General features: G+C 38.6%; 1 protein-coding gene across 2 annotated transcripts in view; it reads right to left on the bottom strand.

Moving 5' to 3' along the window:
* Window positions 1–788: 788 nt before the first annotated feature.
* Window positions 789–25,447, bottom strand: part of glt1d1 (glycosyltransferase 1 domain containing 1) — a 51,882-nt gene continuing 27,223 nt past the window's right edge. For both annotated transcript variants that reach the window (XM_061986098.1, XM_061986097.1), the window contains 6 exons: window positions 20,178–20,276; window positions 18,503–18,552; window positions 13,676–13,719; window positions 13,194–13,314; window positions 7,119–7,217; window positions 789–6,421 (listed from right to left, as the gene is read on the bottom strand). In XM_061986098.1, coding sequence (XP_061842082.1) covers window positions 6,275–6,421; window positions 7,119–7,217; window positions 13,194–13,314; window positions 13,676–13,719; window positions 18,503–18,552; window positions 20,178–20,276 — 560 coding nt within the window. In that variant the 3' untranslated portion in view covers window positions 789–6,274. The remainder of the gene's footprint in view (window positions 6,422–7,118; window positions 7,218–13,193; window positions 13,315–13,675; window positions 13,720–18,502; window positions 18,553–20,177; window positions 20,277–25,447) is intronic.

The raw sequence follows: 25,447 nt of genomic DNA on the forward strand, positions 1-25,447 counted from the left end.
AGGCTTAAAAATCCTTCTTTTTTTAAGAAAAAGCCTTTTTTTTTTTAGATACATGCATACTAGTTCTAGCTATTTGGCTGTTCTAATTTTTATTTTTATTTATTTTTTTAATACACTGTAGCACTTTGAGGTTGTTTACAAATAAAATCTATTATTATTATTATTATAGGCATACCCTGGTAAAATGTTTCCTCTTTAGTTCTGGGCGTACATTAGGCTGCTAAGCATGCTCTACTTATATTTACCAGTAAAACCATTGCTAGCGTTGGTTGTAGTTGGTTTTAGTCTTTGTTTTCTGATAGCACTGACAATAACCATATGATTGCCATTTTTTGTGATATTGTACGCAGGCATGACATAGTTCTTCCTGAAAATAGCCACATTTTTGTGTAAAATGTGTTGGTTAGAGATTTGTTATTGACCAAAACGCTTGTCTATTGAGCTATTTTGGTCCCAGGACCTCAACCCCTAGTAAGAGGCAGTGGAAGTTTGAAGTTCCTTGGAGTTGCCCAGTCGATCGAGCGGGCTGCGTATCTAGCAACCTCAGTCAGGGAGAGGGGACTACATAATTTTGACTGATTGTAGTACCTTTTTTGGCCATATTTTTACATATGGCTCCTTTAATTTTTAATGTCTCAATAAACAAGTCCCAAACAAAAATATGATTTTATCTTTTAATTGACCTTGTGAAGGCCTTTTGATCAGATAATTAGGAAAATACCTCATTTTCTGTAAATATTTTCAAATTTAAAACCGACCTAATTTGATCAAAAGGCCTTGGAAGGGTTTAAAAATAACAATAAACACAATACATGTTTGGTATTTATGTTCAGGGCTGAAAAATCCAAAAATGTTTTTATGCCATTTAAAATATGAAGGACTTTTATGTCTTTTGGTTTTGGGGTAACTGCCAGTGTCTTGTACACCTGTGAAAGAGTGGATGTTGAAATTTAAAAAAAAATTTTTTTAGGGAAAAATCATGTTTATTGGAGTAATACAACACACATTATTGCCAAAAAACAGTAAAACATTTATTAAAAAGACAAAAAAGTCATCCATAGTCCCCTGAGGGTTAAAAACAATGTTAATAACGACTTGAATCCTACAAAGAATACATATACGAAAGTTCAATGAACAAATATTACGATTAATTTTTATGTTGTTTTTATTCATCTTTAAAATTTTGCTCTGCCTTCCCTGAACACACTTCCTGAATTGCATGTTCAAAGCCCCCTACATACTTGTCATTACGTACACATAGCTGAATTTTTGCCTGGACTGACATGATAAGCACATAGTTCAGTTGTGTAAACTCTTCCCACAGTCGGCACCTTCTCAGTCCATGTAAACTTGGCTTCATTGTGGACTACGTCACAGATGTTCCAGCAGGTTTCTCCATTCTTTCTTTTTCTTCTTAATCAATCAAACAAAACAATGCCATAATAGTGCAATTCAAATTCCAAAACCAAACCCGACACAGCAACATTCAGAATAGCAATCGACAGAGCAATTGAGAGGACACACAAACAAGCCCCAAAACAATCCAAAAGCAGTCAAACAAAAATGAATATTATCAACAACAGTATCAATATTAATAACAATTCCAACATAGCAGTGATTAGAAATCCCTCATTGACATTATCATTACAGCCATTTATAAAAAATAAAAACATTAAAAAAAAAAAGAACAATAGCATCGCATCTCATAAGCTTGACAACACATTGTGTCCAATATTTTCCACAAAGATAAAATAAGTCATATTTTTGGTTCATTTAATAGTTAAAACAAATCTAAATAATGGATCCCATATTCCAATATATGACTCATTATTATCCAAACTAAATGCAGTTTTTTCTACTGATATCTCCATAGCTTGTGTGTACCAGTCAGTATGAGTTGGACTATCAACATTAATCCTTTTTTTTTAGTATCACCCTTTTTGTTATGATGCACAATGAAATAAATGCTTTTTTTACTCTTTGATAACACATTACTAAATTGATGTAGATCACCAAGAATACAAGTTTGCAGTGTCATTGGGATGTTTATATTTAGGAATGTGATTGCTTCTTTTGTTGTTTTCAACCATAACTCTTTTATTTTCTGACATTCCCACAATAAATGAACAAGAGTTTCCTCAGCTGCCCGACACTTCATACATCATTTGCTATCTACAGCACCAATTTTAAACAGCTGAGAAGATGTAAAATACAATCTATTCAAGATCTTAAATTGACTCAGTTTATCTTTAATTTAATCTCTAAAGGGTTTATTGGCATTTTTCCAAATATCATACCATGATATGTCTCTTTCATCTAAAATGTTTAAGTCCATCATCCATTTCCGAACACAAGCGTCATTTGCATTTCTAATATAATGTTCATTTATTATTCCAGAAAATAGTTTAATTAATTTCTTAATTGTATCTTGATTAAAAAGTGCATCTTCCAGTTCATGGCTATTTAAAGACATACTTTCAGGTGATATGCATTTATTTACAGCGTGTTTTAAAGAGATACCATTTAAAAAAATTATTTCTAAACATTCTACCCATGTCCTTCCAGAGAGTTCTCCAAGGGTCATCCCAGGCTTGACAAAGAGGGGACACACCTCAATAACTTATACTTGCATACTGAATTGATGATCTTGGAATCTGCAGTTTGTTTGGAAGTAGCTCCAAAATAACTGTGTAATTCTACAATTGTCTTCCTTCGCTCTTCAATGAGTTCCTTAAAGGGGAACATTATCACAATTTCAGAATGGTTAAAACCATTAAAAATCAGTTCCCAGTGGCTTATTATATTTTTGAAGTTTTTTTCAAAATTGTATCCATCACGCAATATCCCTAAAAAAAGCTTCAAAGTGTCTGATTTTAACCATCGTTATAAACACCCGTCCATTTTCCTGTGACGTCACATAGTGATGCCAACACAAACAGAACAGCAAGCTATAGCGACATTAGCTCGGATTCAGACTCGGATTTCAGCGGCTTAAGCGATTCAACAGATTACGAATGTATTGAAACGGATGGTTGTAGTGTGGAGGCAGGTAGCGAAAACGAAATTGAAGAAGAAACTGAAGCTATTGAGCCATATCGGTTTGAACCGTATGCAAGCGAAACCGACGAAAACAGCCAGCGACACGGGAGAAAGCGAGGACGAATTCGGCGATCGCCTTCTAACCAACGATTGGTATGTGTTTGTTTGGCATTAAAGGAAACTAACAACTATGAACTAGGTTTACAGCATATGAAATACATTTGGCAACAACATGCACTTTGAGAGTGCAGACAGCCCAATTTTCATCAATTAATATATTCTGTAGACATACCCTCATCCGCTCTCTTTTCCTGAAAGCTGATCTGTCCAGTTTTGGAGATGATGTCAGCAGGCCAGGGAAGCTAGGGTCGATATTCTTCTCTTGATCATCTTCGGTGGCGTAAGGGACGGTGTGAGCCAAGACATCCAGGGGGTTTAGCTTGCTTGTCTGCGGGAACAAACTGCCGCCATTGCTTGCCGTTCTACCGAGGTCCTTTGTCCCTGAATTGCTCACACACTCCGGCAGATTCAATGGGGGTCTGGCGGCAGATTTCTTTGACTTTATCGTTGGAAATGCATCTGCTTTGAGTGTCGCAGGATATCCACACATTCTTGCCATCTCTGTCGTAGCATAGCTTTCGTCGGTAAAGTGTGCGGAACAAACGTCCAATTTCTTGCCACTTTCGCATCTTTGGGCCACTGGTGCAACTTGAATCCGTCCCTGTTCGTGTTGTTACACCCTCCGACAACACACCGACGAGGCATGATGTCTCCAAGGTACGGAAAACAGTCGAAAAAACGGAAAATAACAGAGCTGATTTGACTCGGTGTTTGAGAAAATGGCGGATTGCTTCCCGATGTGACATTACGTTGTGACGTCATCGCTCCGAGAGCGGATATTAGAAAGGCGTTTAATTTGCCAAAATTGACCCATTTAGAGTTCGGAAATCGGTTAAAAAAATATATGGTCTTTTTTCTGCAACATCAAGATATATATTGACGCTTACATAGGTCTGGTGATAATGTTCCCCTTTAAGGAATAGCTGTGCAGAACGTAAACAGGAAGAGAACATTTAGTCGCGATAAAATCAAAATTATTCCACAATTCGGAATTTTTCCCTTTTCTTAGTTTCATTTACATCGATGATAACATCGAACAAGGAATGCCACTCCGCCGACTTCTTTCAGTACGAGCAGTCACATGTTTTTTTTCTTAAAGAGGCGTCAAGGAACAAAGTATCACTCTCTGTAAGCCACCACTACCCATGAGTGTTTGTTAACTGCTCACCACAACTCTCAATTTTGACAATTTTGTTTTTGAAATATACATACCCTGTGTATATATTTCTACATTTGCTACACAAAGGGGTTCCTAAGCAGATACTGTATTGCCGACGTGCATTGGGAGACAGAATCATCTTGACCTTTCAAACTGGATTTTTTTTTTTTTTTTAAGCATGCAGACCTCTTCCCTTGCACGTCATCAATAAACATAAGATACGCAGAGCGGAAACAAGAGAAACAACAAACTGATAAATACATTCCATCTGAAATAAATAGTACACTTCCAAATACATAACATATTACTGTGAGAAAAAAAAAAAGCATGTTTATGTTCCCATTGCATTACAGCGATCCCTTTAGAACAAAGCACCAATAAAAAATATTACATGTTTACAGTTATGGTATTGTAAAATACAGAACAGTGTGTTGTATGAACGATACTAACTATATTGACCGGTTTCATACTGATACTGAGGTTTATGCATAACTATAGTCACCCATGAAAAAGGTATTTATTAAAAATCCAAATATTGGGTTTAAAATACACTATATTGCCAAAAGTATTTGGCCACCTGCCTTGACTCACATATGAACTTGAAGTGCCATCCCATTCCTAACCCATAGGGTTCAATATGATGTCGGTCCACCTTTTGCAGCTATTACAGCTTCAACTCTTCTGGGAAGGCTGTCCACAAGGTTGCGGAGTGTGTTTATAGGAATTTTCCACCATTCTTCCAAAAGCGCGTTGGTGAGGTCACACACTGATGTTGGTCGAGAAGGCTCTCAGTCTCTGTTCTAATTCATCCCAAAGGTGTTCAGGTCAGGACTCTGTGCAGGCCAGTCAAGTTTATCCACACCAGACTCTGTCATCCATGTCTTTATGGACCTTGCTTTGTGCACTGCTGCACAGTCATGTTGGAAGAGGAAGGGGCCCGCTCCAAACTGTTCCCACAAGTTTGGGAGCATGAAATTGTTCAAAATGTTTTGGTATCCTGGAGCATTCAAAGTTTCTTTCACTGGAACAAAAGGGCCAAGCCCAACTCCTGAAAAACAACCAAACAGCATAATTCCTCCTCCACCAAATTTCACACTCGGCAGTCCAAAATGTACCGTTCTGCTGGCAACCTCCAAACCCAGACTCGTCCATGAGATTGCCAGATGGAAAAGTGTGATTCATCACTCCGGAGAAGGCGTCCAGTGATGACGTGCTTTACACCACTGCATCCCACGCATTGGACTTGGTGATGTATGGCTTAGATGCAGCTGCTCGGCCTTGGAAACCCATTCCATGAAGCTCTCTGCGTACTGTACGTGGGCTAATTGGAAGGTCACATGAAGTTTGGAGCTCTGTAGGAACTGACTGCGCAGAAAGTCTTTGCACTATGCGCTTCAGCATCCGCTGAGCCCTCTCTGTCAGTTTACATGGCCTACCACTTCGTGGCTGAGTTGCTGTTGTTCCCAAACTCTTCACTTTTCTTATAATAAAGCCGACAGTTGACTTTGGAATATTTAAGAGCGAGGAAATTTCACAACTGGATTTGTTGCACAGGTGGCATTCTATGACAGTTCCACGCTGGAAATCACTGAGAGCGGCCCGTTCTTTCACAGATGTTTGTAGAAACAGTCTCCATGCCTAAGTGCTTGATTTTATACACCTGTGGCCGAGTGATTAGGACACCTGATTCTCATCATTTAGATGGGTGGCCAAATACTTTTGGAAATATAGTGTATATACAGGTTTTTGTCCACATGATTTTCAGGCTGTAAAGCCAAAGCAACAAGTGGTGCCGTGACCACAGACCAAAACAGACCAAACAAAAGCATAAAAGGTGACTTCCGATAAAGGCATGATCACAAAAAAACCATAGTAACAAAGGAGACACCAAAAAAAAAAAATTAATAATAATAGATACCCGTGTTTGTGTGGACATGAGGAATGTAAACAAAGGAGTTAGTGCAGCATGTTCACCAGCCTCTGGTAGGTCTCTCTCTCCTGTTTCAGACTGTGATGCTTCACCACGTATACTTTTCCATTCCTTATCACTCTCGCTCTCAGCTGATGATCTGACAACAGCCTCTGAGACTGATGCACAAACTCCTGGCAGGGATAGAGGCAAAATAAATCTCATTTACTGCCAAACGCCATTGAAGCCTGCCATTGAAGTAGCCTGAAGATGTTTTTTAAGTAGAGAGTCAGATTACAAGATATGAAAGTAGAATACAGATAAAAGCTTCATACTTCAAAAGGATATAGATTTTTTTTTCTCTCCAGGTCCAAATAAGTCCAGTGGACCTTTTCAGTTTGTCCTATATTAACTGCCACATACCATTTTCTTACTTAGAATGGAAAACAAACAAACAGATCATTACCCACCATCTGTCACGGGGACCAGCTGGGTCAGACCAATTAAAACATGATCAATGCTCAGTGAAGGCACGGTTACTTGACATGTGGTGAATCCGCACTGCATTCTACGGACCAAACGGCTCACCAGAGCAAGAAGTCACTCCAGCTCAGCCCGGCTCCGATCACATGGGGCGAAACCCGCCCTTCCTCCACCGCCCATGGAGAGGACTTAATGCCACTATATCACGCTAGCGGAGAGTGGCCTTGCTGTATCTTTACTTCAGCTGCCTTTTACTTGTTTTATTGTACTTTTGCATCATACTGTACTCTGGTTTGTCTATCTGGATATAAAACATGGTGAACATTGTTTTAATGGCTACATTTCACATTGTTTTCTGCATGGAAAACTATAATTGTCCTCTATAAAATGTGTTTTGTGTCAATATACCTGAGGGGAAGAGTACACCAGTCCTGTGACCTCGTTTTGCACTATAGCAGTATTTCCCGGAATGTTCCTGGCCAACACAGGTAGCCCCAGATCCATGGCCTGTTGGAGCACATAGCATTAAACAGGTAATAACATGTGCTAAATATAGTGCAAACAAAAAAAAATGTGTGTACAATTGGTGGGTGTGTTGCATGTGATCTACTAAGACTGCGTGTACCGTATTTTTCGGACTATAAGTCGCAGTTTTTTTCATAGTTTGGCCGGGGGTGCGACTTATACTCAGGAGCGACTTATGTGTGAAATTATTAACACATTATCGTAAAATATCAAATAATATTATTTAGCTCATTCACGTAAGAGACTAGACGTATAAGATTTCATGGGATTTAGCAATTAGGAGTGACAGATTGTTTGGTAAACGTATAGCATGTTCTATATCATGGGTGTCAAACTCTGGCCCGCCGTGTAATTTCACTTGGCCCTTGAGGCGATATCAAATTAACACTAGAGCTGGCCCGCCGATTATATTCAGCGGCGGTGCCGCGGTAACACCGCATTCACCGCTAAATCTCATATTTGCCAACCCTCCCTGGAGACTCTCAAATTTCAGTGCCCCTCCCAAAAATCGTCACGTCCGCTTTTCACCCAGTCCAGCGAATGCTGGCCCAGTCACATAATAAATACGGCTTCAGCATGCCCACACTTGTGTGCAACGCATACTTGGCCAACAGCGATACAGGTTACACTGACGGTGCGCGTATAAATAACTTTAACACTGTTAGAAATATGCGCTACACTGTGAATCCACACCAAACAAGAATGACAAACACATTTCGGGAGAACACATTTACGTGTGTGTGCGTGCTGAAGTCGCACATATTTTGTGATCGGGCTGGCACCTTGTTGGAATGGATGAAAAGCAGACGTGACGACAGCTCGTGGAGGACGATAAACGCAGTGCCTTTAAAGCACGCCCCCAAGACTGTGGTCCGGGTGGACTACGAGATATAATGACTGATGAACAACTTCATTCGATAATGTAAGTTGCCTCAGCTCAAAGCTTGAGCCCCGACATTAATGAACTAGCATCCAAGAAAAGATGGCAGGTATCTGGCTTGGGCACATCAGATTAGATCAGTGTGTTGCAAACTGAGCAATTTAAAGTCCTGAATGGTTGGTTTATTCATTGTTATTTTACTTTCTAATTTATTAGCCTGTGGAAAAAGTTAATGTTGATATTTACCTCAGAAGGCTGCAAATAGAAAAGAGGCATTACATTTTTATTTAAATTGTATTTGACATGCCATTGATATTTTTAAATTAATATTATTATTATTATTTGAAACTCGATTTTGGATGTCACTATAAAGTTATATAAGCCTTGCTTGTTCAATATTCAATGCAAAACTTGTTTGGGTCCCTATTAAAAGGTTAATTTGTTCAACCTTGGCCCGCGGCTTTGTTCAGTTTTAAATTTTGGCCCACTCTGTATTTGAGTTTGACACCCCTGTTCTATATGTTATAGTTATTTGAATGACTCTTACCATAATATGTTACGTTAACATACCAGGCACGTTCTCAGTTGGTTATTTATGCCTCATATAACGTACACTTATTCAGCCTGTTGTTCACTATTCTTTATTTATTTTAAATTGCCTTTCAAATGTCTATTCTTGGTGTTGGGTTTTATCAAATAAATTTCCCCAAAAAATGCGACTTATACTCCAGTACGACTTATATATGTTTTTTTCCTTCTGTATTATATGCATTTTCGGCCAGTGCGACTTATACTCCGGAGCAACTTATACTCCGAAACATACAGTACATATATTAACGTTGTTGCCCTACAAGAAACCGGGTAACACATTGCCCACTGACAAAGCTTAACCTATTATTACTATAACAATCTACAAGGTTAATATAGTTGGCTTCTATTTCTTCCCCGACATGTATTTGCTTTCTTTTGTATTTGAAGTTATCATTACATAAATGTATTGTTGCATTTGAACAATTGTATTGTTGATAATAGAGGTAATTATTGTTATTATTAATTATCAATACTGCTATTTCTGTTGGTATTTGTATTGCTCCATTTGTAGTGTAATAATGTTCATTGTCATTTCTGTATTATTATTTATTTCACTAACTGCTTCTTTGCTATCATTTTTACCATCCTATTTGTACATATCCTATTTGCTGATGTTGTTCTGGTGTTGTTGCTGTTATTGTTGTGTTTGCTGTTGTTGTTGTCTCTCTGTCTTATCCCCCTCTTGTCCCCGCAATTTCCCCTTCTGTCTTTCTTTTTTTCTCTTTCTATCCCCTCCTGCACCAAATAATAATATAAATACATGTAATAAAGTCAAATACAAATAAGGCAACAAGTTAAAAGTTAAAGTACCAATGATTGTCACACACACACTAGGTGTGGTGAGATTATTCTTAGCATTTGACCCATCCCCTTGTTCACCCCCTAGGAGGTGAGGGGAGCAGTGAGCAGCAGCGGAGGCCGCGCCTGGGAATAATTTTTGGTGATTTAACCCCCAATTCCAACCCTTGATGCTGAGTGCCAAGCAGGGAGGTAATGGGTCCCATTTTTATAGTCTTTGGTAAGACTCGGCCGGGGTTTGAACTCGCAACCTACCGATCTCAGGGCGGACACTCTAACCACAAGGCCACTGAGCAGGATGAGAAAGTATCCCACACTACTCTTTTGTAAAGCAAATTTGTACAGCCATATGGGCATCTACATCAACAATATGATTTGCCTGAGTAGCTGGAGAGGACAAAAAAAAATAAAAAAGAACTGCGTGTACAATTGATAACAAGTGCAAAAGTGATGTAGACCGCCCTATTTAAATGAGGATTTTGCGCGTCACCATGGAGACACACATTTATGGCATCATATGGCATACAAATATAATTTTGCCCTCCTTTTCTGGGCTATATAGAAGCACAATCTCAACAACATAATCTATTTTTAACACCCTGAAGGTGCGCGTTGGGAGGCACCGCGATGTTGTGATGGAAAGGCATGTTGGAAAAAGTTTTTTTCAAAAAATGAAATCCATTAAAAAAAAACTAAACAGACACCAAAACGATTCCATAGAATTTGTTTTAATCAGACCCTTACATTATCCAGCAGCTATAAAATTATAAAAAATATACTGCTGAATAGACAATATGTCTAAATATGAAGGTTATTTTTGTGTTATAATTACAAATGCTTTTTTGACACTGAATTTATGTAAATTAATTTTTTATATGTATATATTTTTTGAGTAAATATCCAATTTAATAAAAAAAATTAATTTTAATTTAATATTCAGTGCACGTCCACGCCATCCCACGGTGAAGACCCAGGACACGTTGGGAAGACTATGTCTCCCGGCTGGCCCTCGGGAGGAGCTGGACGGCTGGGGAGAGAGGGAAGTCTGGGCTTCACTGCTTAGGCTGCTGCCCCCGCGACCCAACCTCAGATAAGCGGAAGAAGATGCATGGATGGATTTTTTTCATTTTTTTAAATCGTCAGCATGATTTGATGTAAAATATTCAGCTCACAAAATTCTTAGCAAAAAAATGTGTTACATAAATTCAGTATAAAAAAATATTTTTCATAATAAAGACACAAATTAACCTCCAATATATTTACTTATGACAGTGTAAATATGTTGACACGCGCAAAGACAGAAAATTCTCTCTTTCAATCGGTGTGACCGCCTCCTTTCTCACAGCCATTTGTGCATAACTGTGCCAGCTTGCACATACTTCCTAGATGAGCTAAACATAGAAGCAAAACAGTGGCCGCAAAACAATTTCAGCCTTGCTGAATCGAATTGCAAGCGCTAAATGCTTATATTTGCAACTTCCCCTCCTACTTTTGTGGGCATTCTAATAATCAGTATATATTTTACATATACATGAATACAGACAGGCTAAATGAACAGTGCCTTTTGCTCATTTAAGAGACACAATCCTCTGCACATGAGCTTGGTAAATCAGCCTTGCACGAGCTTGAAGTTTGCACGTCTTTTAATACACACAAACCTTTGGTAGATCAGGACCTCTGTCGTTTAACTGGCTGTTTGTTTGTGTACTTAAAAAGCAGAGCAAATCTAGCGACCTTTACAGCAATGAATTAAATATAGAATACAACACCTCTTGATGTAACATAGTATTTTTTTGGTTCACAAAATGTCAAAAAGAAGATCATTTGTGGCAGCGTGATTCATTTGTTGTTTCTTCAATAAACTAGCTTGACGTAGTCCATCCATCCATCCATCCATTTTCTACCGCTTATTCCCTTTTGGGGTCGCGGGGGGCGCTGGAGCCTATCTCAGCTACAACCGGGCGGAAGGCGGGGTACACCCTGGACAAGTCGCCACCTCATCGCAGGGCCAACACAGATAGACAGACAACATTCACACTCACATCCACACACTAGGGCCAATTTAGTGTTGCCAATCAACCTATCCCCAGGTGCATGTTTTTGGAAGTCATGATTGCTAAATTGACCCTGAGCTTTATGTGCAACAATGCAAAGTTTTTGTGTGTGTAAAAAAAAAAAAAAAAAAAAACTTTGTTTGCCTATCTTAAACATTGCCATGCGTGCACTGTATAATTTCCTTGCAGAATCTTGGCCATTCCACTAAATCAGTGCTATTTGCGTCCCCAGGAAAAGAAATACATACAGCAAATGAATTATAACATTAACTGTATTGTGTTTTTATAAGGCAAAGTGTCCTGCAAATTAATCTGATTAAATGTTTAATAAAAAAATGTATACTACCTTAAACACATGAAAATAACATTTATCACCTGTCCCTGCAACTTAATGAATCATAATTGTTTAAATCCTTCAGAAATGTTTGTTATTCCAAACAAAATAGCTTAAATTCACATGATAGTCTCACCTAAATTCTCACTAGGTCCTGTTACCCTAACACATTATCCCCTCTAAAAGTGTTGGAATATTCCACAAATCACATGGTCCACAGGAAGTTGCAATCATTCTAAGCATCTGCAGGCCATGGGAAGGACAACAAGTAAGATCACTCATTTATTTTTCTGTATATTTGATGATATTTAAACTATGACTGGGGGGTTAAAATCAAGCACAGTCCTGTTACCTTAAAATAATTATTTGTGTCAACATGCTATAAGCGATAGGTTGATTGGCAACACTAAATTGGCCCTAGTGTGTGAATGTGAGTGTGAATGTTGTCTGTCTATCTGTGTTGGCCGTGTGATGAGATGGCGACTTGTCCAGGGTGTACCCCATCTTCCGCCCGAATGCAGCTGAGATAGGCTCCAGCACCCCCCGCGACCCCAAAAGGGACAAGCAGTAGAAAATGGATGGATGGAACATGCTATTAGCATGAAGGTCATGTGGTTATAATTTTTCTATTTCCTAATTCTATGCTAAAAACTCCTTCCTGGTACTTTCAGTCCTGTTACTCAAATGAGTTATCTTCGTCTTAGGAACTTTGTACAAAATTGAAATAAAATGGCCTCAAATGGGCCAATGCTCATTTTGAGTAGTTAAATGTGTCAGATTTTGAACTGAAAAAAAACCTAACTTGTGAATTTATTTTGAGAAGGTTACAAGAAGCAAACGGCACATATTCGGTAGAATGCCTCTAATACTGCAAGATGTACTGTAAATGGTAGCCTGTATATAATGCCATGTAAATTTGAGACAGGGTGACGCTGAGAATAATTACTATAATTTGACTATTCTAGCTTCTTGTCATTGTTCAGTTTCAGAATTAAGAATCTGTGTCTGCTAATACCTCCAAGCATGAGACAAACATGCCAACATACTAATCCAACTTTAAGCCAACAGTGGGTTGTCTTAATCAACTGCGTTTAGAAGAGATTAGGTGGATTTGCACATTTTGCTTGTTCAGGAATAGAAAAACAGGAGTGGGTAAGCTTGAACAATTTTGTCTTAGGTGTTTGGGCTTTGAGTGAGTGATTTACAAAATCACAGATTCATGTTTGATCAGGCATTAGATAGTAGAAGATTTAATCAGGAGATGTGTTGCCCTATTACCCACGAGGCCTGGAGATGTTTACCTCCAAGATAGCTGCGGACATGCCCTCTGAGATGGAACTGTTGACCATCGCAAAGCACCTTTTCATGGCAGCGTGAAGCTCCGGTTGGCTCCTCTCCTGGGCCAAGAAGACCCCTGCTGTTCTGCAGAAGCAGGTCAACTCTGGCGTGACTCAGGGCTCACAAAGGCGTGAATGATGGTGAGCAGCAGCGACAAGCTCAGGGTAAGAAATATGGCAGCACTACATGCAACATGCACAATCAGCTCAGGTGACGTCCTAACCAGAGAGACCAACCACAGTTGTGGTGAACAACGAAAAGATCACTACCAAGAAGGAGAATTTGAAACAAGACAGCCAAATTGTGCATTCAGTTCTCCTTTCTTAAGGATATCTGAAGCTGTTTGTGCCATTTGTTGCACATAGTCTAACATTTTGGGGGTAAAACAGCTCAAGCAGCTTCTATGAAGTGTGCAACTGGTTCTGAAAATTGAGTGGGCACTTACCTCCTAACAACAGCTTCGACTGCATCAGTCAGGACAGGATCAATCTGGGAGACACAAAAGCTTCATGATAATTAAGAATGCAAGGAGGACAGACTAAACAGTGGCAAGATTAATGATTTTTACCGAGAGCAAATCATTTTCTGAAAATCCTCTATTTTTCAGAGATTGGGGTCAGGATCGGGTGGATGGCCAATCTGATTATTGCAATGTGGGATTTGTGTGCATTAGTTTACCCCCAGAAAAAGTCACAGCATATCAATTTAGGTTAAAGATGTTGCCGAGCAAGCGGCAACTTTTTGATTATAACGTAGCATTGCACAAACTTGCAATTTTATTATTCGTATCCTAATTTAATATATATAATATATTGGGATTTAGTGTATATAGTAGAGCCAGCAGGATCTCAATCACAACTAGGGACATAGCACCAAATTCTGGGGGTCTATACATAAGACTTTTGAAGGACCCTTCATCCCATCCTAAACCCAACGTTGCAATACACACACACTTGGTATGTTTACGTGCACTTAATTAACTATTGGATGGATTCAATAGTTAATTGTAGTAGTTGGATGCAAAAAACATGTAAAAACCCTAATTAGGTTTTTGACTTTAAAATATGGGATAAACACAATTAGGACACATGTACATTAAGTTTATTTTTTACAAAAAATTGCCATGAAATTGATTATAAAGTAAACATTTCAATAATCATATGAACCAGGGGTCCCCAAACTACAGCCCGCGGGCCGGATGCGGCCCGTCGGCGTCCAAAATCTGGCCCGCAGGAAGTACCTAGTTAAAAATAAATTAATTAATTAAAAAAAATTAATATATATATATATATATATATATATATTTTTTTTTTAATCTGTTTTTTCTCGCCCATTCATTAATCCATTTTCTACCGTTTGTTACTCTAGCCGCTCAGACAAACCATATTGTCTAAAAATGCATTTTCTCATCGATAGCGTGACGTCAAGTGCATGCTCTTTCAATCAATTAGTGCACGAGGAAAAAAAAATTGCAAACTCGTTGGTGAAACGTAAAATAGTTTCCGAGTGTAGAGTTTTGACTTTTTGCAGTTTGTCTAATCTGCAAAGAGACAGTGGCGGCGTTTAAATAATTTAACATTTGGGATGGCGTGGCGCAGTGGAAGAATGGCCGTGCGCGACCCGAGGGTCCCTGGTTCAATCCCCACCTAGTACCAACGTCGTCATGTCCGTTGTGTCCTGAGCAAGACACTTCACCCTTGCTCCTGATGGGTGCTGGTTAGCGCCTTGCATGGCAGCTCCCTCCATCAGTGTGTGAATGTGTGTGTGAATGGGTAAATGTGGAAGTAGTGTCAAAGCGCTTTGAGTACCTTGAAGGTAGAAAAGCGCTATACAAGTACAACCCATTTAACATTTGGAGACACTATGAAACTCGCCACAGAGGGCAGTATGCGAGCTTGCTGGGCAAAGTGAGAGGAGAAAAGCTGGCTATGCTAAATCGTGAATTTAAAAATTCACGGTTTAGTAAAATGCAATGTCCAACAAAGGCAAACTTGTCATCTGTTCGGGCCAGCTTCAAGGTAGCTAAACTAATTGCTAGCTGTGGAAAGGCGTTCACTGATGGGGAGTTTGTAAAGAAGTGTTTGAACGCTGTTGCCGAGGAGCTGTGTCCAGACAAGAAAGATGCTCTGAACGCGGTGAGTCTGTCTGCATCTACAATTTCAATTACTATATATATATATGGCCGGTCTATATAATATAATATAATATAATATATATATATATATATATACACATACACACACACATATATACAGTCGTGGTCAAAAGTTTACATACACTTGTGAAGGACATAATGTCATGGCTGTCTTGAGTTTCCAATCATTTCTACAACTCTTATTTTTTTGTGATAGAGTGATTGGAGCACATACTTGTTTGCCACAAAAAACATTCATGAAGTTTGGTTATTTTATGAATTTATTATGGGTCTACTGAAAATGTGAGCAAATCTGCTGGGTCAAAAGTATACATACAGCAATGTTAATATTTGGGTACATGTCCCTTGGTAAGTTTCACTGCAATAAGGCGCTTTTGGTAGCTATCCACAAGCTTCTGGTTGAATTTTTGACCACTTCAAATGACAAAATTGGTGCAGTTCAGCTACATTTGTTGGTTTTCTGACATCGTCTGACATTGTCCACACGTTTAAGTCAGGACTTTAGGAAGGCCATTCTAAAATCTTAATTCTAGCCTGATTTAGCCATTCCTTTACCACTTTTGACGTGTGTTTGGGGTAATTGTCCAGTTGGAACACCTAACTGCGCCCAAGACCCAACCTCCGGGCTGATGATTTTAGGTTGTCCTGAAGAATTTGGAGGTAATCCTCCTTTTTCATTGTCCCATTTACTCTCTGTAAAGCACCAGTTTCATTGGCAGCAAAACAGGCCCAGAGCATAATACTACCACCACCATGCTTGACAGTAGGAATTGGTGTTCCTGGGATTAAAGGCCTCATCTTTTCTTCTCCGAACATATTGCTGGGTATTGTGGCCAAACAGCTACATTTTTGTTTCATCTGACATCACATGGACAAAGATAAAACCTTCTGGAGGAAAGTTCTGTGGTCAGATGAAACAAAAAGTAAGCTGTTTGGCCACAATACCCAGCAATATGTTTGGAGGAGAAAAGGTACAGCCTTTAATCCCAGGAACACTATCAAGCACGGTGGTGGTAAAGGGGAGTTGTTTTTTGTGAAAAAACGAGTATGTGCTCCAATCACTCTATTACAAAAAAATAAGAGTTGTAGAAATTATTGAAAACTCAAGACAGCCATGACATTATGTTCTTTACAAGTGTATGTAAACTTTTGACCACGAATGTATATAGACTGGCCACATTTTTTTAACCCAATGTGGCCCCGGGGGCAAAAAGTTTGGGGGACCCCTGATATAAACGCTCATTATTCTTGTGTACGAATGATGCTGTATAAATAAACGTGCCCTGCCATGCCTTGCCTGCTGACATCAGGGAAGATATTTCGGTCACACAAGATACAGTATATTGTATTTCAACTGCACCAAACAGAGTATCCACCTGTATTTCCCGTTAAGCTCTCATGTTTGATGACAATAACGAGTTTTACTTTATTCTATCTAATCTGTCAAATTTTCCTTTGGTGATCAAGGGTGATGGGTCAAATGCAGAGAATAATTTCGCCACACCTAGTGTGTGTGTGACAATCATTGGTACTTTAACTTTAACTTTAGAGTGTGAAGTAGAGATTACCTGATTCACATATAATTATCATCAGTGGGTAATACAAATCATAATATCATTGTTATATTATTATTTCTGCATCTTCTGGGGTTAAGCCTCCCCTTTAATGCCTCTCTCTCTAACTTCAATCGATGGGTCCTTGAATGCACCACCGTTATGTGCAGTAAGATGCAAAAGTGAAACTTGTACATCACTTTCTCCTATGCTGCCACAAATACATTTATTATATTTTTACCTTTCTTCTATCACTTCATTCTTGTTCCAAAATGTTGGTGCTTTGTGTGAAGTAAGTGTTTGTTTACTGCTATCCAGGTACAATAAACCATTTTGTATTTTTGATAGAGGTTGTAGGAGACTTTCTTAATTTTATCTGAGCAACCTTCATATTGAACTTTAATGGCTATATCCATTTCATCTTAAGATGTACGACATTTTTTATAACTTACATATTCAAATGAAATAGCAAACATCTTCAAACTTTATAAAAGCCCAGAAGATTCTGAGTTTGGGGTCCCGGTACAACATCCCTGTTTTCCCCTCCACTTTGAAGCCCACAATATGTAAATTATAATAATAATAAATATTATTTTATGGACTGTAATGACTGCAACAAATAAAAGGCAATACTCAAGAAACTGACCTGAATTTTCCTCCCGTAAATGTATGGTGCGCGACACCTTGAGCAATGCATGTCTCATTGGAACATTTTCTAGTCTTTAGTTTTAGATTCACTGATATCTGATTATTAAATGTAGACAATGCTTAACAATGAAAGTCACACAAATATTGTGGGAAAACGATACACACACGTCTTTCTTTTAATAAAATATGTGCCTTGTTGTTTACCAAACAAACAAAAGAGACTTTCACTGTGGTTTAGAAGTGTTGAGATGAATCAAGCATCTTTGCTTCAACGGAATTGTTTTATCAAACAAGATGAAAACACAAAGGAGTACGTTGCAGAAGTATACAGTAGATAAGCCCTGCGCCATGTCTCATTCATTTGAGGCAAATACTGTAAGGTACTTTGATGAAGACACTGTACACACAAATTTCCTGCTCTTTGCCAGGATGTGACTTGTGCTAATTGTTTACAAAATGCCCAAATATCATAGGTCTACTTACTGATTTAGTTAAAAGAATGAGACAATGGGCTAAAACTGGAAGAGGATGGCAGACAGGGGAACCGGCAATTTCTATCATATGTCAAATGTCAGTGCATGTGCAGATCAAGACACAAAGCTATACATGACTAGTTAGGTAAGTGCCCATCTGAAATATGCAATAAGCAGATGTCAGTTTGACACAAAAGGGAACAGGCACTACAGCTGATGACTTTCAGCCTGTTTGGAGATGCTCAGTGCTGACTCCAATCACAGCTACTGTAAATAGTTAAAGTGGTATCTCTACTGTGTCCAATTAGCCACAGCCAGAAGCTCCAGGGCATGTCTGTTAGCAGTAGCAATTGTACATAGAGCCAAAATGCAGAGAGAAAGATACTCCTGGTGTATGTTGGACAACAAACACAAAAATAAACATGTCAATGATGTGTACTTACCTTTGGACCAATTATAACGAGAACATTTTGGGGATTCTCACTGTGCCACTCTGAAAGACAGACAATAGACATATTTACACATTGGAGGCTGGGTTGGAGGACCAACAGCGCCAACATCTGTTGCATTTTAGCAATTTGAGGTAAAAGCTAATTTATATTGGTACATTGGTACCACGTTTTTCATGGTGTAATTTAATAAGTGTGCCCTGTTAAAATCTTCCCAAACAAAGAATCCCACCTGTTAGTGGTGTATTCTCTGTGTTATTGTTATTGCTAACGACTATGGATACCTTTCACATTTTAACTGATAAGGTAGCATTTCCCAGTGCCTGGGAATCGATACCAGTACTCACCGGTATCAATTTTTGGTACTATTGTGTGCTAACAAGTGTTAATGTCTAATAATAAAATAAAATTTTTAATGTAACATTTAAAGAGCAGCTGATTATCATAACTGTGCTGTCCATTTGTTATGTCTTGTTTTCTTGTTATATTTCTGAGTCTCATTTGCAAGTATTACAATGACTTTGAATGCAGTTACAATTCCAAGACGTTAAAAGGCAGTAATATATAAATTACTGTGTGTTGCCTCGCTACGAAGTAGTCTTTGCCATGAAGATAAATGTGCCAGTCTAGTCTTATGTTGTAGTCTACAAAGTGTTGTAAGTATTGAACTTATTATAGACTCGCTCTTTGGTTGTAACTTGCATCTGAGTTGTAGTTTTTGTTGCCAAGTTTAGAGGTGTTAAAATTGCCATACAAAATTGCTGATGCAAATCAGTAGCATGTGTAGGAGCCGATGTTGAAATGACGTTACAAGTACAAAGGTATATTAATTAATACCCGATGGAACAGACAGAATTCTATCGGTGCCTATAAAAGTATGCACCAAATTCGGTGTCTATCCTAATAATGACTGCAAAATAACCTACATTCTGGCCCAAAAAAATGATAGTTGTGGTGTACTGCTAAAGGGTTGCGGAGTCACGGCAGTGGGATGAGTTGTAGCACATGCATGTGGTTACAATATTTGATGTACATTTATGAGCACAGCCGTTGTCCTTATTTATTGGGTTTAAACTAGTGCTGGCACTTTGATCAAGATTAGAAACACTGAATCCAAGAAATAACTTGTAGCAAAGTACTAAAGTGGTGTCTATGGTAATCATGATTTCATTTGTCAATTATATGTATTTTGCATTATTTTGTGCATGTAAAACTCAAATTATTCTACAAAAGACCTGTTTTGTGGTAATATTTTTGGGTGTTTAAAGTGAGTTAATTAGATTTACAACATTTTATAAGGGAATTTGATTTGGTTTCTGTACGATTTGGTTCTCATTGGACATTTTGGAATGACAACTAAGGTACCACTGTATCTTAACAGTAAATGAGCCATGAGAAAAGATTCATAAACAGGGTCCGTGGATCCTTTATGAGCTGTTAGAAAAAGCTCTGCACTTTGGCATACATTTTCAATTTGATGATACTCAACCGCAGAGATCTAGTGCCATGTTTAATTCATGAGGACACTGCCTCAACCACTAGCTCGAATAAACCATACAGACAGAAAAGCTTTGCAAAAATAAAACAGCAACAACAATACAAACTATTTCACATTAAAATGCCTAAATACCAAAAATAATGTTGAGTGATTTTTAAATGTCGGCTGCACCTGAAAAACTCTCCACTAAATACAGAGGGTCCTTGACTCTTCTGAGGCCACAGATCAACAGGAAAACATGGAGCCGTTCCACATGCTCACCACGTATACCTGGAGAGAGGCCAGACATCAAGGAAAAACATGCAGTGCTAAAATAACAAAACATTGCATAATGAACATCCCAAGTACATTGGCAGGTAATGAAAGTGATACATCAACCAAGGTCAGGAAGAAAATAAGACGGCAGTGACTGATGTGTTTGCGCCATTCCCTGATCAGAGTTGTAATGCTCAGCAAGGGAAATTGAAAGGCACTAAAAGGCGTGGCCTAATCACTGTAGTCATAACTACATGGCCACAGTCTAACGGTGGCCAGGGAAGACTTACATTGCTGGAAAACAAGTAATGATGTCAAATTGTTTGAGGAAACTCTACTGAGTCAGCTCTTTGCCCGGTTCGCACGACATTGGAGTGCAACCAAAACATTATGAAGAGACTCGCAGGAGAAGGGTGCCAATGACTGTACTGTTTAGCAGCTGACCTTCAAACGGCGTAAATCCTAATAACCCAACCCTGCACTATGATTATTATGACACACGCACAAACAGGCCCTAACAGGAACAGATAATCACACCTGATGTCTGCTACACTGGGTGTGTCTACATTAGTAATGATTGGTTGAACGCTGTCTAGTGGATTAGGGACATGTACCGTACAGTAATGATCAAAATTTGGGGAGTGACTTAAATGTTGTGCTTCAATACCTTTTGCAGCTGAATTTTTGTGATTCCTAAAAACATTGCTTGCTCCGATCAGGGTTTCTTGCTGCCAATTCTGATACCGATGATCCATGAGTGAGATCTGTCGATACGGTTTACGAGTATTAACTGTAAATCTTTGGATTTATTTATGGTGAGTGCTATTGCCAGTGTAATTCAAGCTACTTCCTTATTCCTTTACATGGTATAGTTCAGGGGTCGGCAACCCGCGGCTCCGGAGCCGCATGCTGCGGCTCTTTGATCACTCTGATACGGCTCAGCTGCATACTTGCCGACCCTCCCGATTTTCCCGGGAGACTTCCGGATTTCTGTGTCTCTCGCAGAAAACTCCCGGGATTAATATTCTCAGATTTTCACCCTAACAATAATAATAAGGGCGTGCCATGATGGTACAGCATTTAGCGCCCTCTACAATATGTACTAACAGCGTGCCAGCCAAGCTTTTTATTGTATGCATCTTCTACTCCCACACGTAAGTGAGACCAAGACATACTTGGTCAACAGCCACACAGGTTACACTGACGGTGGCCATATAAAACAACTTTAACACTCTTACTAATAATGCGCCACACTTTGAACCAAAACCAAACAAGAATGACAAACACATTTCGGGAGAACATCTGCACCGTAACACAACAGAACAAATACCCAGAATCCCATGCAGCCCTGACTCTTCCGGGCTACATTATACACCCCTGCTACCACCTAACCCCCCCCCCCCCCCCCCCCCCCCCAGCCTCCTTGTGTCGGTTGAAGTGGGCGGGGTTTGAGAATAGTTGCCCTGAAATTCGTATTCTGCCGGAGGGTTGACAAGTATGACGCTGTCAAGCGCCATTCATATAAAACTCGCGGGCCGCACTAACATTCAATTTTCATATTAAGGTGTGGGCCGCGTGTCTGAGACCCTTGGTTTATACATAGCACAAAGCAATAAAAAAAGTTTGTATGCAGTGTTATTTCATTTTAAATTTCAAAAGATTTTTGTGGCTCCCATTGTTTTCTTTAATTTGTGAAAGTGGTCAAAATGGCTCTTTGAATGGTAAAGGTTGCCGACCCCCGTAAAGTTTCATCAAAACAATGTCAATAGTACACAATAACTAAACAAAACAAAAAAAACGATCTATTAGTCATTTAAATTTCTTTGGTTTTTGCCCTCAAAGTCCTCATGAACTTACCTGAATTTGTAAACATTAACAATGTTGGTATGATATCGACACTACAGATATATGGATTGCCCTGCCCTGCCCTTACATGTATGCCTTGCTGCTACACACCAACAGAGCCCCACTATTATCCTCTCTTGAGACTCCTTTTATTCTACCTTTTATTCTACAGTGGTCTAAATTTACAAGTAATTTGAGATATGAGCTGTCTTTCTGCTTTTTGTTATGTTTTAAATTGCGAGCATAATTTGTATTAGGAGCCCAACCCGCTGCTGGTTGAAGTAGTATTTGTCAGAGGGTTGAGTCGCTTGAGCAATAAAGATTTAATATATTGTTACACATTGTTGTTAGTCTACACAAGAAACAAACGTCTTGATTAGACAGTTGATCTCTGAGCAGCGCTCAAACGCGAACGTCAACACAATCCTGCAATTAAACTACTGCAACTGGAGTCTAAAGCTCTGCTACAAGCAGTCCAGCAGTGTTTACTTGTGTAGAGCTGGACAGCCAGTTAACATTTATATGTCCTCCAATAAGCACACAATATGTTTATACTTTTAGTCAAGTTATTCATAAAATGTAAACCCTGGTAGGCTATAGGCTCCTAGGAGTTAGCAGCTACACAACAGTTAAGCACATAATAGCACACAGCCAGACGTGCATAGTAAGTGTCCATAGTTAAACAATATTGCAGTCTAAACCACAGTATAATGGAATAGAGGAGAATCAATGTATTGTCATGGTTAAGAACAAAGTAAATCAGTGCATACAAATAAAAATGTATACAATTAATAATAGTTATAAAAAAACTGACTCACAGACACACATATTCCCTCACATTCAAAGATGTTGCACGTTACAGTGTTGCATTGATTGTTATTTGAAGAGTCTGTATTTTGCATGCAAAAACAGAAACATATGGCACGGTCTCATTTTAAATTTGAACATAATATTTCCAAGAATTTGGCAGAATTTAACCTGTGGTAAAAAAAAAAAAAACTTTTCAATCTGCTAGTTTAAATTTTTAGCTCCCTATACAGTTTTACTGATGGCAGCAGTTCAAACAGAAGGTATCCTGTGTGTAATGCGTCCTTGATTTTTACTGCCTCGTTGAGGTTATCAATATAAACATACAGGACATGGAAAAATTATTTTGGTAAACGTCTCAAACCTTATTGAAAATTATATATTAATCTCATTATGGAAATCATAATTGACTTAACTATTTAAGAAAAATTGTATTTCATTGATGTAAATAGTGATTGAGATAAGGAAGTTGAAGATTATATAAGCCTTGCTTCTTCATACTTATTTTTGGACATGTTGTGAAGAGAAATTACAATATGTCAATTGTATGTAAATTGTATGATGTAATATATTATGACTGCATACACGTTTGAAATAAACTGACTATCACCATAATCATAAACAAGTATCAAAGGCATAAGCGTATTACATCCAGTAACAATCATGTCCGCATTATTCAACTTACTGTGTAATTTATTGTGGCCACTATGCGTTGCCAAAAAAAACTATTAACTCGCCACTTCAACTTAAAGACAGGGTAAATCTCTTTCAGACAGTTAATAATAAGTTAGTGTTTTTCATTCCTACGTTTGTTCCCGGAGTAATTTCACACAACATTCCACAATGCAAAATAATAAAAGTATGTATGATTCATTCGGATTTCGTATAGGATCAAAATTAGTATTGGCCAGTACTTAAGGCTCTAGTATCGATCATATCTTAAGTGAAAAAGTTGTATCGGGACAACCCCAGTCAAAAGACATCCCAGCCCAGGTTTATTAGTGTTTATGAAAGCAGTCATGATTTTATGTAAATTACAGTTTGTAAAAGCACATATTTTGTTAAAAAAGATTAGTAAATGGCTACTACACAACCTTATAAAGTGTTTTAAATATGTGTTCGTTAATAAAAGTAAATAACCACACCATGATACCGCAAACACCCACACAAGCAAATGCTAGGAGTTCCATGACAGGCAAGCAAAATCCCCTGCTGCCAGTTAAATCCAGATCAGGAGGCTGAGGCAGATCTTTAATGCTATTAAAGCCGCTCTAAAAGTGACAGCGTGGAGTCTGGTCTCTGACCCCGATCCTCAGAGCCTATTGTCAATGGAGCCGCTAATTCTCCAGGATGTCTTCAACATCCTTGCATTGATTTCACGTGGCATAAGAAAAGCACACAAGCTCAGGTAAAAGACCAAAGTCCTGACCTCAAAATAAGACGCAGGGAAATAATGGTAGTCGGAATTGTAGCAGAGACCTTGCAAAATGAGTGACAAAACCATCAAGAGAGAAATAAAGTGTGAAAATATCCTAATGTTCCAGCAGCAATCCTTCAACTCTCTATCGCTCATGCAGTTCACTATGAAAAATAAGGTTTGTGTTTGCCATCGACTTCAGAAAGGCTTTGTTCACATTTCCCACATGCTTTAATTAGAATATGACCACGTATGCATAACAAGTGGTCTTCACTTCAACCGCTCAAATAAGTCCACCTGTCTCTCCTCAATCCCACTATTTGCAAGTACAAAATAACGACACCCTGTCTCATGGCAATAGAGACATCTTGGCGCTGTGGCAATAATACAAAGAAGTGGCTGTCATCAGGTTAAAATACTGCAATTTCTTTGCAATTCAAATAAATCCACCTGTCTCTCCTCAATCCCACTATTTGCATGTACAAAATAACAACACCCTGTGTCATGGTAATAGAGACATCTTGGCGCTGTGGCAATAATACAAAGAAGTGGCTGTCATCAGGTTAAAATACTGCAATTTCTTTGCAATCGCTGACAAGAGTTGTCATTGCCCATTTCAGCCTTGTTTGAACATTTGTTTACGCCCTTTGAGATACAATGCCTATAAAAAGTGTTCACACCCCTTAGATATGTCAGGTCTTTATTGATTTTAAAAATTAAATCCTGGTTGAAGTTATTTTAGATTTTTTGACAAGAATGTTTAATGTCAAAGTGAAAACAGATTTTTACAAATGTGTGTGCATAAACATGTAGAGGGTAATGTAAAAAAAACTGCATCAGTGACCCTTAAGTCCGCCATAAATGACCCCTTATGTCAGGGCTATTCAACTTGCAGCCCGGGGACCAAATCAAGCCCGAGAATGACACAATACTGGCCCCTCAGTTTAGTTTAAAACTTGGTAGACAATTTTGCCACAAATTTATAAAAAACACTAAAGTGCTCCTGTTTTATAGTTCCTCTATGTTGCATTGGACCACTGTAAATACATCGGTAGATCCTTGCATTGACATTTTACCCTCGATAGAACACTGGGATCCAAACTTGTGGTTTACATAA

This window comes from Nerophis lumbriciformis, linkage group LG12, assembly GCF_033978685.3.
Source record: "Nerophis lumbriciformis linkage group LG12, RoL_Nlum_v2.1, whole genome shotgun sequence".
NCBI classification, from domain to species: Eukaryota; Metazoa; Chordata; class Actinopteri; order Syngnathiformes; family Syngnathidae; genus Nerophis; species Nerophis lumbriciformis.